Source organism: Diospyros lotus, chromosome 14, assembly GCF_014633365.1.
Source record: "Diospyros lotus cultivar Yz01 chromosome 14, ASM1463336v1, whole genome shotgun sequence".
NCBI classification, from domain to species: Eukaryota; Viridiplantae; Streptophyta; class Magnoliopsida; order Ericales; family Ebenaceae; genus Diospyros; species Diospyros lotus.
Window position 1 is genome coordinate 4,741,669 of NC_068351.1, and position 15,936 is coordinate 4,757,604.

The following is a 15,936-nucleotide window of genomic DNA, read 5'->3' on the forward strand; positions in this document are numbered from 1 at the left end:
CTAGTAAGGAGGCTGTGAAAATGGGGAGTAGTAATAAGGTATAGTCGGTTCAAACCGAAATGATATGAAAAATGACATTTTGCATCCATGCATGAAATATGTTTATTGTTCCCTTACTTAGATGATTCATCATCTAACTTGGGCTTTGCCCCTGAAATATTCAAACGTGCAGATGGAGATTATAGCAGAAACGAGGATGAATGAGGCATGCAATGGCACTTAACAAAGTGTATTATGAATTGAATATATGTTATGTAGCCCATGTATTTAAGTTCTGCTGCTTTGAATTCTGAACGTTTTGAGGAATGATGATGTATAACTCTATGGTTAATGATGATGTAAGAATTGATTTATGATTAATGTTAAGATATTAGGTTCGATTCTAGCTTCCGCATTTGATATTTATGATGATTCTCTTTCGAGATAGATGCATGGAAATTTTGAGATGAATATGAGAAATGACATGGTTTAGCAATAGTTTTTAGGAAAAAAAAATTATTATCCCAGAATTGTCCTAAGTTATAGCGCGCTCGAAAAATGGGGCGTTACAATTGTGACGTTGGAAGTTCGTCTCAATTTTGTGGGAAATAGAGATGTTCCCTGAAGAGATAAATACATCTTCATGGCATGCCGCTAGACCACCAAAGTTGCCATGAAAGAAGATGTGATACTTCTAACAGGTTCACAAAATTTGCACACGAGCATTGGCTTGGTAGTGATGCAAGGTGCGTGGTGGAAATGATATCGATGGCTGAAGAGCTCCCAAGGAAACCAAGCATGGGGGTTGCACCATAGTTTTTCAACAAGATATTTTTCGACATTGTGCCATGAAAATCTTAGACGGTATATGCTTAAGTGATTATACCTTTTATGGTGAGGTACAGTGATCTTGGTGATAGAGATCATGGTAATTATCGGTAATAGATAGTTATGGTTGTCGTCGGAGAATAGACGCATGTTTTTAGGAATTCTCACTGAGGTGGTGGTTTGTTAGAATTTTCAGCGAGAAATCCTAATTAGTCTTGAATATTATTTCCTATTCTTAATTGGTTTCTTGTTTAATTTGTAATCCTAATTTATAGTTAGTTGAAAATTGTTGTTATGTAAGGAAACCTTAGTCTTGATGGACAAAGAAACCTTAACCTTGTTGAACAAGAAAATTAGTCTATAAATAAGATGATTGGCTTGTTAGTCAAAAGAGAAAAATCATTTGTGAGAGATCAATGAGAGTTAGGAGCTGAGTGTAATTGAAACTTGAGTTCAGAGAGAATATTAGGCTTTATAGTTGTAAACTTCATTACATAGTGATATTTTTTCTCTATCGTCCCGACGGCTATAGTTTTTCCCTTTTAAGGTTTTCCTCATAAAAATCTCGTGTATTTAATTGTGATTTGATCATCTTGTATTTTTTCTCATCTTATTTTTTTCCTTTCAACAATCTCCATTTCTGTAAAGAGGCAGGTTTCATTGTTGAAGCCTTTTCATTTGAAAAGCAATCACAGGACTCGATCAAGAAAAAAGAACATATAAACAGAAAGCAGTTTTCATGCATTAATAAGTGGCTGGCGATTGCATCTAACAATCAAATTTATTAGTCTTAAAGCTAATGACTGTAATTTACCACAATAGAAAAGATTAAAAGCACAGTAATTTGAGTAACTCACAAAAACAACTAACAATCACAAGCCTTAATCTTGTAATCTGCCAAACAAGTCAAAGGCAATGAAGTGCAAATTATCTTTCCTCAGGTGTTCTTTTTTTCTTTTTCTTTTTTGGTTCCTTTTCCTCCCTTCTCATATATGAACACGACGTACATTTCAAGAAGCAATAGCAGCGTGGCTTCAATCCTGTTCATTCAATTTGACATTCTCAGCAAGAGGGCTATGGTTTCTTGCATCCGAGTTACCTGCATTATGATTGTGTGAGCCACACAAAGTCTCTCAAGATCTACCAAATCCAAGACTCCACCTTTCTCCAAGAGCCACAATTACAACCTTTCCTTGATTATAGTTCTTGTGAGATTCTTGCTGTTCCAAACCAATACTAAGGTCTCCCTGTGCACTGGAGCTCTGCATGACTTTCTGAGGTCGAAAGCACATCTTGGACGTTTGCACCTTGCAATTTTAACCATACTCAGTGAGTACCTGCTAGCAAACTGAGACAGATTTGTCATAGTCAGAACGTTCCGTTGGCCAAGTGTAGAAGAGAAGATTACAATGATGAATTCAAGGCAGGAACCTTATGTTTGGATTCACTGCTAAAAGCTGTATTCAGATGTTTTGTATCTATCTATCTACTTAAATTTTCACGGGTTCCACATCAATGGTGGCAATTGGAAAGAAGGCAAGGGGGGAGGATATCAAGTTCACAAGGAGTAAAACGGGAGAGAAAATATACTTGGTAAAATACATAACATTTTTTTTTTGGATAAATATGATTATAAAAAAGAAACCATCAAAGAGGGTAATTGAACGAGAAAAGAATAATGCTTCTGAGAAAATGTATGGAATGCTCTCCTTCAAAGGCCAGATCCTGTCCTCCAGAGGTGTCACATCATGGAAAAGGCAAAAGACACCACTGGGTAAAATATCCAGGTTTTTCAATAGGCGAAACCCATAGCAATTTTCTCCAAAATTTCATTATCATAAAGACCATTTATGCAAACAAGTGTAAAATAGAAACCGACTTCTCATTTCTTTCTCCTTGATGAGCTTGGCCCTTTCACCTAGGATATAATGATCTGATTGATTCTTTTTTTTTGGGGGGGGGGGGATAGAAGTGGCTGGTCCATAATTTTATTAGTGAAATCTAACAAATAAAGGAGATATCCCTCTACCGAGCAAAAAAGAAACATCCCTCTTAACTTACATCTGGAAGGTCAAAGTCACATTCACTTGCATCGCACGTGTCAAGAGATAATTTACGAAGCATTGGCATCTGGAGTTGCAACAAAAGACACAATACAAAATATAAGTTGGCAGATCTTTTCAGCAGGTATGTAAGATGTCAAGACAGTAAAATGAGGGGGGTGGGAATAAAAAACACAAAACTGAAACCAAAGGTAGTCATCCGCATGCTTACCTTGGAAGCGGCATCAAGAATGAAATTTCTCTGGATCCCAGGGCCCTGACATGTGAAGGTTAGAATAAGAAAATTGACCATTTAGTCTTTTTTATTTCTTCTTTAGAAATGAAATTTGATAAACACACGATGTACTTCACAATCATGAAGATCTTAGTTATGCACCTTACCATAAGATAATCCCTCATTTCTCTATTTCAGAATGCAAACCAAATAATACATTGACTCCCTCCCCCCAAAATGACATTTCTGGGTGACATTATTATCAATCAACTGAGTAGGGTTGGTTCTTTTTACATGAAAACCTTCTCATTCAGATCCAATGCCACACAGCCATTGGAAAAGTTTCAAAATGAGATATTCACACGCTTCCAAACACTTCTGTCTGACTTTCATCATATTATATATCGCAAAGCAATTGTATCAACTGCAATACTAAATAACCAATGAATGTAGACTACAGAGCATGGGAATCAACAACAATGCTCAAGAGAACCAAATCATGTAGATTAGAGAAGTGATCTTCCTTTATTGCCAGGTTCAGGAGGGAGACACTTAAGAAGAGAATTTGTAAAGGAGAATGTCATGTAATCACTGTGACATTAAAAAGTCAGTAAACCTAGAATTCATAACATGAACAAGTTAGGCAAATTTTGTGATCATGATGGCCTCCTTAGGTTGAAACTACTTCCTCGGCTTATTGGGTCAATTACTAAACTGTTTTTTTTCTTGGCGTTCCATGGAACATACTACATAAGACTGTCTATTTGGGTTGGGTGTACAGTTCAGGAAGTGCCTGAAACTGGCAATAGGTAAATTAAGTGAACCTATACGAAGGCGTAATGTTTCTGTAATGGCTAGCATTAATGTGTCAATATGTCCAACTTCAACCACATATATATGCAAGATAAAAAAGGACAAGGGCAGTAACAGATGTCTCACATTATGTCGCAGCAATATATCTTCAACAGCTTTGCACTCAAAAAGAGAAGCAACCCCATATCTCGTGACTTCTCCGCAGTCCTAAATTTTATTAATAACACAAATGCAAAAATAAATGAATAAAAATAAGAAATTTCATATGAAATTTGATGGTACTGAAACATGCACAGAAGGTGTGCTTTTATCACAGAAGCAGCTCAAACACTCCAGGAAAGGTAATAAAATAGGTATTCCAAATAATTATGCTCTGGTAAATGGTTAACCACTGAAAGAAGAGGTTACAATGAGCTCAAATGAATATTATAAATTCTGAGGGTATAATAACTGCACATATTTGCCTCTCCACGAGCTTAAACTTTTATTAGATAGCCCTGTGGAATGGATGTAAATGGTAGGAATACAGTTTTAAAGTTGCAAGTTTGACTCTCACTGTTCCCTTCACACAGAGGGGCAAACCCACTTGCAGATGTAGTTTCCTGCCCAAACACCTTCTGAGGGGCACTTTGTCCACGTATATCTTATGGCTTGGGATAGTTGTTCAGATAGGCTCATTCAATCTCCCCACGCTTGGCAGGGATAGGAGTTGGTCATGTCACACCTTAGCAGGGTGTGAGAGCTAACCAACCCCTTCTGACCTCTAATAGTAATCTGTTTTGCATTTAACACTTGCATCATTATGCTGGAAAGTGTAAATAATAGTAATCAATTCCGGCAGTGATCCAACCCAATCTACATCTATCTATTCAAAGGTTTGACCACAATCAAAACCATGATTAGGTGTATATTTCAGATGCATGCTATTAATCCCAGTGACTTATACAAGGCAAGTCTAAGAATTAACTGATGATACTCATCAAGTAGTTCAACTTCCCAACCAATTAGATTCAAACTTGGAAAATCTGTGAATAACCCTGATTTGCTAAAAGTTGGGTGGTTGGACCCATCAGAATAAACGGGTTTAGGTCCTAACATCCCTATTTCAAACAAAATTAAAGTAAAAAAAGAACATATTTGCACTACAAGGTGCCTTGATATATGTTACCTTAAAAAGCCAAAGACTCAAGGTAAACAGGCAGAAAACCAAATATATGGTGTAAAAGATTATTAAAAATAGAAGTGTGGATGATATCAGGATGAGATTTGAAGATCAAGTTATTCCAAATAATAATAAGGTTGGAATTTTCATATCAATTGTTCAAAATGAATTAGCAAAGCCAGGATTTTTGGCCAGTGGGATCAATTAGAAATAACTATAAAAGAAAATAAAGTAATAACTTACCGAATAAAAGAAAGTAATAATAAAAAATTATGCTTATAATAACATTTTAAGTGCACAAATATACTATTGTAGCTGGCCATGGCAACTTTTCATTTTTTGACAGCGCTATATAATCACCTCATTGTCTACACTATTAACCATATGCTTAAATAATCTAATTAGTAATAGGCATTCAACAACACAAATTTAATAAAAATCAAATCATAAATATCATAACTAATTTCTAATATTCGACTTGTTTCGCAAGCAATTTAACTATTACCAAATATAAATATAAAGCTAAAAATTCTTAATCTAAAGTTAGAGTCAAGTAATAATTGACATACCTCAATTATAGGAGAAAAAATCACATAAAGGTTAAATTTTTGCTCTTCTTCCGTGTCTTCTTCTCCACTATTCCCTTTTTTTGTTTTATCTTTTTATTTCTTTCTTCCTTTGTCTTTCTTTCTCTTCTAGATACAATAGTGCTTGCAAAAGGAAATTAGGGTTTGTGTGTGTGGTGTGGAGGAAATTAGGGTTTGTTAGAGGAGAAATAGGATTTCTGTACTACAATCAATGTAGAGAAAGATTAGGATATCTGTACAAATTATGTGTGTGTGTGTTGTTATTTCTTCTTGGATGGGTGCAAATGATAGAGAATATGAACACAATTTGTGCTTTGAGAGGACAAGTCTATTTAGGTTTTAGGTTTAAGAGTTTTTCTCCATTGTTCCATTGTAAACTTTATTTTGGTAATAATGAAATTGGTTGCTCTTCCTTTGCCCATGCATGTAGGCATCTTGGTGAACCATGTTAAATCTGTCTCTAAAATGATTTGATCTTTTTGTGGGTTTTCCTAATCTAATAATTTTCTACAATATTCAGCATCAATAATCACACAAAATTTCAGTTTGATTAATCCTAACAAATGGTAGCAAAGGTATACAAAAATCAAAGTGATATCAAAGTTTGCAGAATTTGTTTGACAACTTTTAAAAGTTTTCCCAACAATCAAGATGACTGTTTCTTGTTAAAAGAGTTGCTTAACCAAAAGAGAAGGGGCAGCCACAAACCTCTAGATGAACAGAAATCAAGCCTGGCCAACCACTGGAAATGATCTGTTGTGAATCTACAAAAAGAACAGAAAATAACAAGATGAAGCAGCAAAATAATAGATCAGATTATTTGATGCTCCAATAGAACATTGACATGTGAGTGTACTTGCCCCAGAAGGGTGTACACACTAGTAGGAAATTTCAAATAAATCAGAAGGGGAAGGAGACCTTTGCTATGAAGCAGTGGAAAGAAATTGAAGACGAGCTATTTAAACCAAACTAGATTCCTATTTAAGGATATCAAAATTAAATATTAAAAGGAGGTCTGGAAAACCATGGTTATGGAATTTGATCCATACATCCAAGTGCAAAGAGGACTAGTCAATAATTATCACTCACCAGAATTGAGAAGTCTGCATCCTAGCAACGAAAGCTCAATCAGATTTGCGCAACTCTGAGTCAGAATAACCAAATCATCATTGGTCATCCACGGAGTTACCCTTTCAAGCCTTAATTTCCTCAAATTCGGCATACTGAACTTAAAGCTTCCAGAAGATATCTCACCAAGACAGTGGCAGAGAGCCAACAGTTTCAAGTGCCTCAAGGATTCCACAAGGTTCATTAAGATATGATCTGTGATTACCTGTTGAGAACAGTGGTACCGTTAAATGACAATGCTTTTCCAAATTCAGTCTACATTTTAAGAAAAGGTCATAAGCACAGACTTGTTCAAATAAGGGACTGAAACCTTGCATTCTACAGGTTTTCTCATGCAGAGAGAGCTACAGCTTGTGGTTTTAGTATATGAATGCTTTCACCCAATCTAAGTTGTTATGTACCCGTGCAAAATAAATAAGTTCAATGATACCAACTTCACTTATCTTATAAACGAACTTCAACAAAGTTGAAATCAAACTTTTAATCATTTTCCTCAAAACCATAATGATCAACCATTTAAAATGGTCTGAAGGCAGATCAATATAACCTATTTCGGGACATGGAGCAAAATGTGATTTTCAGTCTTCCTAATTCTTAGGCTGGTAGGTATTTGCAAATTAGTGAGGGGGCAATGGGCAGTGCTGTTTATCATAAATTAATAGTACCTGAAAATAAAGGACCACTGACTCTAGCAAAGGGCAAGTAACAGGTAGGAGTTCCAGTGCCTTTTGACCTAGTGATGCACCTAAACCCACAGTTATCGCTCTTAGTGGTGTAATTGCAGGTTTCAGAGCTTCTAGAGAAAATAAAGAAAATCCCCATCCAAGTTCAATTTCTTCAAATTTGCAAGTTTTTCCCAGCTCCATATACCATTCTTTGCTCAAAGATACGGGAGAAAGAAAATCCTCCCCTTCAATCATACTTTTCTGGTGAAATAGATTCCTGCAGCTCTTTGCTTTCAAACATTTCAGTCCAGGATTTCTAGTGATGATGTGAGCTAAAGCAGCACCAGAAACCTGCAATTCAAGGAGCGCAATATTACCAGGTTAGAACTTAGAACCAGCATTATCCACCAGGTACAAGAAGAGAAGGCTGATAACAAAGAAAAGAAAATCCATGACGACATTACTACTTTTTTTGGATTAACAGGTGGTTGTGCAGCACTCCACCCATAGTCTGTATGGCCTAAGATTTTACAGACTTCCATTAGAGCTCACCAAGACCAATTTGAAAGGGATTCATCATAATAATAATTTCATGAATCCACAAAAAATATATCGAATACATTTTGATCCTACTCAGAAAAGTAAAACTTATTTAGGAAAAAAAATAAAGTAAAACTTAAGAAAAAGGGCACTTTGCAATCTTATCTTTAAGGCATACATCCCGGTCAGATCTCTTACACTCGATGGGTGACCATCATCATCACCTTACACTTGACCATAATTATTATCTTCTGACAATAATTATTATCTTCTGCCATTTCAAGTGATGATGGTGGTAATTATTATCTTCTGACAATAATTACACTGCCACTAGTTTTATTTGACCATCATCACCACCTTACACTTGACTATAATAATCTGACAAGATCATCCGACAGAAAGCTAGCCATTCTTTCAGATGGCTTTTCAACAGTAAGTCTAAAGGCTATATGACTAGATTGTAAAAGCTGTGCAAATATTATATAAATATGATGGGCCTGATGGCCAAACTAAGCATGCCAACCAACTTTTTCCCTTCACATCTACTACTTCCTGAAATAATTACACTGCCACTATTTCCGTTTAAATAGAAAAAAAAAAAAAATTAGTAGTATAATCAGAAACTCATTGTCAGAAGAGAGCCATAAGGTTCCATTAGATTGCTGGCATACCTCAGTATTAGAAACATCAAGCATTTCCAAGGAAGAACCGTAAAAGCTATGAAGAGTTCTATCACCAATTTCAGTCTCCCTCAAGCAAAGACTCTTCAGCTTCGGTGTTTGAGACATTAGCTCTAACAGCAATGCTTCATCAGGACCTGCAAAGAGATGCCCTTTTAGACACTAACAAGATAATGACTTGCCACAACTTGATACATTACAACAACATACAAAGCCTTGAGAATACATGTATCCATCAGAAAAACACACGTCCTTTGATAAACACCTGAAACACAGTGTAAGTTAACAATCTACAATCTAGCAGTAATTAGGAAATATGGAAATAATACCTATTAACTTCAGTTCTAATAAACTAGTTAATTTAACAAATCTAATATCAAAACCTTCAATTTGTTTATGAACAGAACCATCTAAAATAGGAATTAGGATCAGTTATATTCATGCTTATTTTTTGATATTGGTACAACAACAATCGCAAGCCTTAATCCCACTAGATGGGGTTGGCTACATGAATTCTAGATCTTCAATAAGCTCTATATATAGCCATATTTTCTATAAGGCCAGCATCTCCTATGTCATGTCTAAGGGTTTCCCACCAAGTTTTACTTTTGGTCTTCCTCTCCCTCTTTTGCTACAAATTTACTCCATTTCATCCACTCACCTATAGCTACTTCTGTTGGTCTAATTTTCACTTGTCCAAACCATCTTCATAGTGAGTCCCTCATCTTATCTTTAGTAGGCGTTGCTCCAAACTTATTAATTCCATTTCTTATTTTGTCAATGTTAAACTAATTTCTACATAAAAATGATTTCTTAGTGTTCTATTTATACATGTAAAACAAATCAGAAATGAGTAATCTTAGTTACATTTTGAACCATGATACTTGCATATCTTCTACCTCAATAAATGCCTATATTACAATTAATTCTTTTATTTAGCTTAATATAAAATCTTTAAATTTGTGAGTTATACTTCTACATTTTATCCAAGCATTATGTACTTAAACTTGGTGTAAATCAAAAGATACCCCATTGATATGCATGCTAAGTTCATTTACTGCTACTCCAAAAGGATAGGACTACAATGGCCATGTTTGGTGAAAGCCTATCATTGGAAGTTTGCTCATCTTTCCTCCCAATATTCTCAGACTAGAAACAACTTTACCTCTATGTTCTCAGTCACATAATATAGATATGAACATTATACCTTAAATTCCAAGAGAAGAATGTATAGATCAGCCACAAATTGCTGCCTATTCATAAAGGTTAGTGTCTCAAATAAAGTCAAAACCAAGTGGAGTGTAAACCATCAAAGCAGTTGGGATGAAGCTAGAGTTAACTTGAGTTGGGTTTTCTTATCCCTTCTTTTTTTCCAGCACAACCTAGAAGTATATCCTGCAATTTGAGTCTCCTTAACAATGCATTCAAGCAATGCAGAATATAACAACAGAAAAAAGATACCAATATTTAAGCAATGAGTCTTAATGTTCTCTAACAGGGTTTGCACTACTGCATACTGTCAATCTACAATTCTCAACAGTCATTGATCAAACCATAGAACTTTGAGCGAAAAGTATTATGAGAAGCCCAGAGAACAAAATACAAATGCAAAATGTCCAAGAATAAAGGAGATTATTTCTATTTCACCATCAAAGGCTAAAAAAGAAAGGATGTAAACAGGAAAAAGGACTCACATTTGCAGCCACCCATATGCAGTACTTGAAAGTTGAAAGCCAGTGACATGGTACTGTTGCTTTCGATTTGCCAATCAGGAAAAAGATTTAAATCAGGAATGGCAGATAGAAGAGCCAAAACAGAATCATGTCCAAAAGAAGTATCGCAGACAAGCAGCGAATCTAGCTTTACACATCTGAGTATGAGACCTGAGATGCCAGCATCTGTAATTGAAGTACACCCTCGAACATTGAGGAAATGTAAAGAAGAGCAGAATTCCGAGATATTTTTAAGATCATAATCTGCCAAGATCATGCAAGAGGGAGGAAGGGGGTTAGTATGTTGAAATCACATTCTAGAAACCTAAAAGAAAATCATACAAGAAAGAAAAAAAACTCCAATATTTAAAAGAAATGGTTTCATGGTTGTAAATGGGGCAACTATCAATAGAGCATGCAAACAAGCTTGACTTTTTCTCATCCAGCCATCCCAGGTATAACTAATTTCAACCATGTGCTAATAAACATACATTGAACTATGGATTCTCACTACCAACTTATGTGGAACTTGAAAAAGAAAATATAGGCTACAAATTCGCCTTTGTGGTCTCCACACCACATATGCCAACAACAATTGTATAAACAATATTCTGATCTTTAAATTTAAAGTCAGTCAATGAGGAGAGAGAGACGGAGAGGGTCAGTGGTAGATAGTATAAATCCTACCATTCACATCAACTCGGCCTTCCAATGTGAGTTTTGTAATATTTGATGGCATTGGCCTGGACATATATACCCTTGAAGCACTCAGAGGAAGACTATCCATTTCAACAAATGCTGAAACATGTGAAGGCATTGCCGAACTTGAAGATAGAATTGAGACTTGTGTTGGTATAATTGGACTGACATCCACTGTTAAATCAACTTCCTCAAGGAGGGGGCAGTTTAGCACTAGTTGACAAAAATTTTTCGTCTTGAAGTTCAAAAAGTGAGCCGCCGTCAGCACTCTCAAGGATGGAAATGACTTGGACAAGCATTCAACGGCAGCCTCAAGGTGCATGCTTCGGCAGTTGGAAATATCCACTTCCTCTACTGCATCAAATGACAAGGTTGGCAATGGAGCCCATTCAATTCTGTAGTGATACCTAGCAAGATGTTCAAGGCTGTTTGAACGCTCTTCAATATACTTGGATAACATGATGTGGGTATTATATGAACCGGGAAGCATTGAAATGAGCAGAATTGTTGTATTCATATGGGGGCAACCTGAAAGGTCCACTTTCTGCATGGAAAATGACAATTTGTCCAATCAGCAAAGAAGATAAATGCAAGCATAATAATCACATCATAGTTCAGGCAGGAAAAAGAAAATGAAAAAGACCTGTATCCAATGTATTGCTATGACTATAATCCATCAAGAATCTGATAAAGATAGATGTACTTTTCCATTTTAACCATCTTTCCTTAATTATATGAGTAACATCCTCACTAATCTCTCATCTTTTTAGATTATTATACAACTAGAATTATAAAATTTTAAAAATAAATAGAACTCTAGATCTCATCAACCCTTGGGCACTAACTCATTTCCAAATGAAGTAGCAACCTTGCATACTTATAATTGACAATGAACTATGTTTGTACTCACACATCACTAACACAACACAGATAATTGGTATTCCATAAGTTAGTTTTATATACATCTGGCAGAAAAGTTGTTCCCCCCCCCCCCTCCCCCCAACAAAATCGATCCTTAAAATGTCAAAAGGTGCAAAACACCTCTAAAGTCACAGAAATCGAAGTTCTGGAGATAAAAGAACTTAAGATAAAACCTTAGTATACTTTGTCAATCTTATCTTCAGCTGGCATGACTCATCATCCCTTGAGGCATTCCTCGTGCTTTTAGACTGATGTGCCATTAGATTATGGATAGCCTCAATGCTCTCCTTAGCAAATTTATAAAAGCAACGGCATCTTCTTTTTCCTAAAGCATGGATCAAACAGAACAATTTGATTGTGAATGCCCATAAATATAGCATTAGTGTTTTTAATTTTCATGAAGTTTAGCATACCTGCAACAAACCACAATGGCAAGAGGCCAAAACGGATCTGTTCAGCATCAATAATAAAAGTGAGAAAACATTATTCATATTATATAACATTAATAAAATATACAAAAAAAAATAATATATGTATAGAATGAGGAGTATACATTCAAAAAATTCATATCATGGATAAAATTGTGATACAATGCCCACTGGACTACTAATTGTAAGCAAACATTGTCCAAGTTTTCAAAAACTATTCTACATCAATGTGCATGCGTGTTTGTGGGTATGTGTGTGTTAGAGAGAGATCCAGCTGCACTATCCCTCAATGTAAGGATTAAACCACATTATCCATACCTCTTTCAGAATGCCACTGCAGTCATTTCTGGTGCCAGTCAAGCTTTCAAATTGTTCTGCGTTAGCAGTTAGCCAAACTATTAAAGCATCAGCAAGATGCCTCTCACTGTGGGAGAACAGAACAAAGTAAAACATCCTGATTCCAGGTAAAATTACTAAAAATGTGAAATGCTTCTCTGAAAAAAAAACCAACCTGTCTACAGTCAAATCAACATGCTTTACACAAGAAACCAATAAATTGAAGGGCAAACAAGGAAAATCTTCACAGTACATTGCCCACATCTGCAGAAAAAAAGAAAAAAAAAAAACACGACTTACAAGGTTTCATTAGCAGAAAATAGGTCTAGATGGGGCTCAGTGAGAATAAAGCACTAGCCCAAAGCACAAGACACCAATTGCAATCTACAAGAGCATATTATTTTCGTGAAGCAGCCTACAATCTTCAGGAAATGAACAGGAAAAACATAAATAAAAAGTGTACAAATTCAGACATTTTCAAGTTCAATGTGAAAGAAAAAACATATCAAAGCCTTAATCCCACTATGTGGGGTTGGCTACATGACTTCTAGCTCACCAATTATCCCTATCAACAGTCATAATTCAATGTGTAACTTATCAAAATATATCATGAACTCTAAAAATTACAAATCCTGAACCTTCCACATGACGGACATTGAGAGAACAAAAATTGTGACTTGGTTTCTGAACTCAAGTCAAATAAATTCTTTTTCCAAGTATATGGGATAGGCTAAAAGAATACTTTTCCATTCCACTCCATCAAAAACATAATTTCACTTAGATAACAATGTATCTTGCCTTTTGGTTCTTAATATTAATTTAGTCATCCCTAATCTAGAACTATATCAACCATCTATCATTTTATCTTCAACATATGCTACCCTATCAGAGAAGTCTTGTAGAGAGTTTTTGAGAAGAGAGGAGTTAATAAAGACATGTATCACAATGCATAAGCATGTTTTCGAAGTTGTGGAGGAGACACTAAATCTTTTTCAATTATAATTGAAATCCAATTAAGAATATGCATTAACCCTTACCTCTTTGCTCTAATAGTAGATTAACTCACGAAACTAGACACATCCAATAAGACTATAAGAGGTGCATGCCTTTGTGGAGCTTATGTGTAGATAATACTATGTGAGTGGATAAGACAAAAAAAAGCATGAATATTAAACTTGAGTTATGGAGGAATAATTTAGAATCCAAAGGCTTCAAGGTGAGCTTGTTGAAAGTCAAATATATGACATGTAAGTTTAGTAAAAATAGAAAGTGAATAATGTATTGTGAAATTCGGCATCTTAGTTTAAAATGATAACTAAAATGCATGTAACGATCTCTGATGCAGCATGGAACACTGCAACATGCTTCCAAAAGGAAAAGAGATCTCACAAAACCAAGTCTTATGTAGGATGGGTTAGTACTCAGCTTCCTTCTTTCATTCAAGACTAAAATGTCTTAAGATAAATGACACCAAAAGTGTTTATTAAACCTAGAAGGTAGTAAACCAGTAATGTTCTAGTAGCAACGTGTACATCAGTTTGAAAAACTGACATCGCAATCAGTATAGAGCAAAAACATTGCAGTAAATGTTGGCTAGCCAAGCTATGTAGTAGTTAGGCTTAGGCACATACAAAGTTCCTTGCAAGATAGCTTGTACAGCGTTCTGGAATGAAATCATGCACTGCAACATAATCCAGTTCCATCTATCAGATTGATGCCATAATGCTTTCATGAAACAACAAAACAGAAACATGAATTCTCTTATTCAATTGTGTCTAGCAATCCACAAGAATACAAGAATCCTCACCATGCTCTATACCAAACTTCCATATATGGATTACATCATCCACCTGTATTTTCAGTGAGCAAAGACCCTTTGAAGAAGTTGCATCAATTAACCAAGCCTTACAGTTTGAAAGAAGCATATCCACTCCAAAAAATAGTGCTGCCTGAATACACCATACAAACATTAAAAACAGATAAAAATAGACTGATTCCAAATAAAAAAGAATATATAGATCTGTATTGATAGTTAAGATTAAAGCCTAACGCAGAGATAGCATCAAACAAAGATGTTATAGATTGTGTAGTTCATAGCCTGGGCTCTCTGATGCATGAGAAGGGATGTTCGGAGAACAAGGAACGTTTTTGGAGGGAAATGTAGCAAGCCATGGGACAAAATGCAATCTTTAGACAACAGTGCAGTGCAGTTCTAGCCCCTAAAAATTTATATCATACTTTCAAGAATGAGATTTCAGATACACCAAATCTACCCATATCATCTCAGGCCTGAAGTTTCTAGATAATTCATTTGCCAGTGTCTTATGCACTGGTTCTGCATAAAAATTATTGAACAGTCAAACTGGACACTATCCAACTAAATCATGTGTACTTCCTAGTTGGCTAGTTCCAACTTCAATTTTTGTTTTTTCCTTCACTTCTGTATCTGAGAATCTTGATCTAACCTTATTTAAACTTTCTAGTGGCATTTCCAGCAGTAAACAAATGAATTTGGACCTTGTATCAAAATAAAGCAATGATGCTCCAATAAAGTTGCAAACATTTCAGTTTCAGACAAAATGGCTCTTTGGTAATTTCTATTATATTAAGTTCCATAATTTGATATAATTCAGTCGCATCTTTTAATTTTATTGGTTTACATGTTAGTCCGTGTGAACAATGGTTAGATTTATTGGTGCAAAACAGAAGAACTCAGTTAGACCTGTTCTCCAGTTTTATTTGGCTTAGTTGTTTCTAAACTGAAATACTTTCCAAGTTGAGCATCTCAGTGATGATGTAATGAACCTGTACTGAAATAAGTAAGCACAAACAGAAAATTAATGTGGTTCTTTTGGTGCCTATCCATGAGATAAACATTTTTCCAGATTCAAGTATATGATTACTTCTGTAATTTCAATAACCAATTAAAGGTGAAGATAATCAATAAATCATGTAATGGTCCTTTTGTAACTTCCTGTGAGAACATCAGCATCTGGGGACGATTTCTTGAAGCATGCAGGTCTATGTTTTCCTCTTTCTCTTCCTCATCCCTATATCAGAAAGTGCAACTATTCTTCAAGTTACCTATCATTTCAATTGTTTCCCGGCCTTCAAGCAAACCCATAAAATTTCAAACAGTAGGCTTGGAGATCATTTTAACCTGAACCTAAATTAGTAAATA

At 35.3% G+C, this 15,936-nt stretch overlaps 1 protein-coding gene across 5 annotated transcripts in view; it reads right to left on the reverse strand.

Annotated features, from left to right (window-relative positions):
* Positions 1–1,631: 1,631 nt before the first annotated feature.
* The window catches only part of LOC127790357 (BTB/POZ domain-containing protein FBL11), a 31,139-nt gene continuing 16,834 nt past the window's right edge, over positions 1,632–15,936 (reverse strand). Inside the window, exons 4-20 of one of the 5 annotated variants that reach the window (XM_052319828.1) lie at positions 14,563–14,704; positions 14,387–14,436; positions 12,931–13,019; positions 12,738–12,843; positions 12,405–12,441; positions 12,165–12,316; positions 11,059–11,614; positions 10,354–10,635; positions 8,651–8,796; positions 7,440–7,790; positions 6,736–6,979; positions 6,355–6,410; positions 4,024–4,104; positions 3,082–3,126; positions 2,869–2,937; positions 1,995–2,155; positions 1,632–1,906 (exon numbers count right to left, since the gene is read on the reverse strand). In XM_052319828.1, coding sequence (XP_052175788.1) covers positions 1,903–1,906; positions 1,995–2,155; positions 2,869–2,937; positions 3,082–3,126; positions 4,024–4,104; positions 6,355–6,410; positions 6,736–6,979; positions 7,440–7,790; positions 8,651–8,796; positions 10,354–10,635; positions 11,059–11,614; positions 12,165–12,316; positions 12,405–12,441; positions 12,738–12,843; positions 12,931–13,019; positions 14,387–14,436; positions 14,563–14,704 — 2,571 coding nt within the window. In that variant the 3' untranslated portion in view covers positions 1,632–1,902. Of the gene's footprint in view, positions 2,156–2,868; positions 2,938–3,081; positions 3,127–4,023; positions 4,105–6,354; positions 6,411–6,735; positions 6,980–7,439; positions 7,791–8,650; positions 8,797–10,353; positions 10,636–11,058; positions 11,615–12,164; positions 12,317–12,404; positions 12,442–12,737; positions 12,844–12,930; positions 13,020–14,386; positions 14,481–14,562; positions 14,705–15,936 lie in introns of those variants that run through there. The other 4 variants (XM_052319827.1, XM_052319829.1, XM_052319830.1 and 1 more) reach the window with 4 other exon arrangements.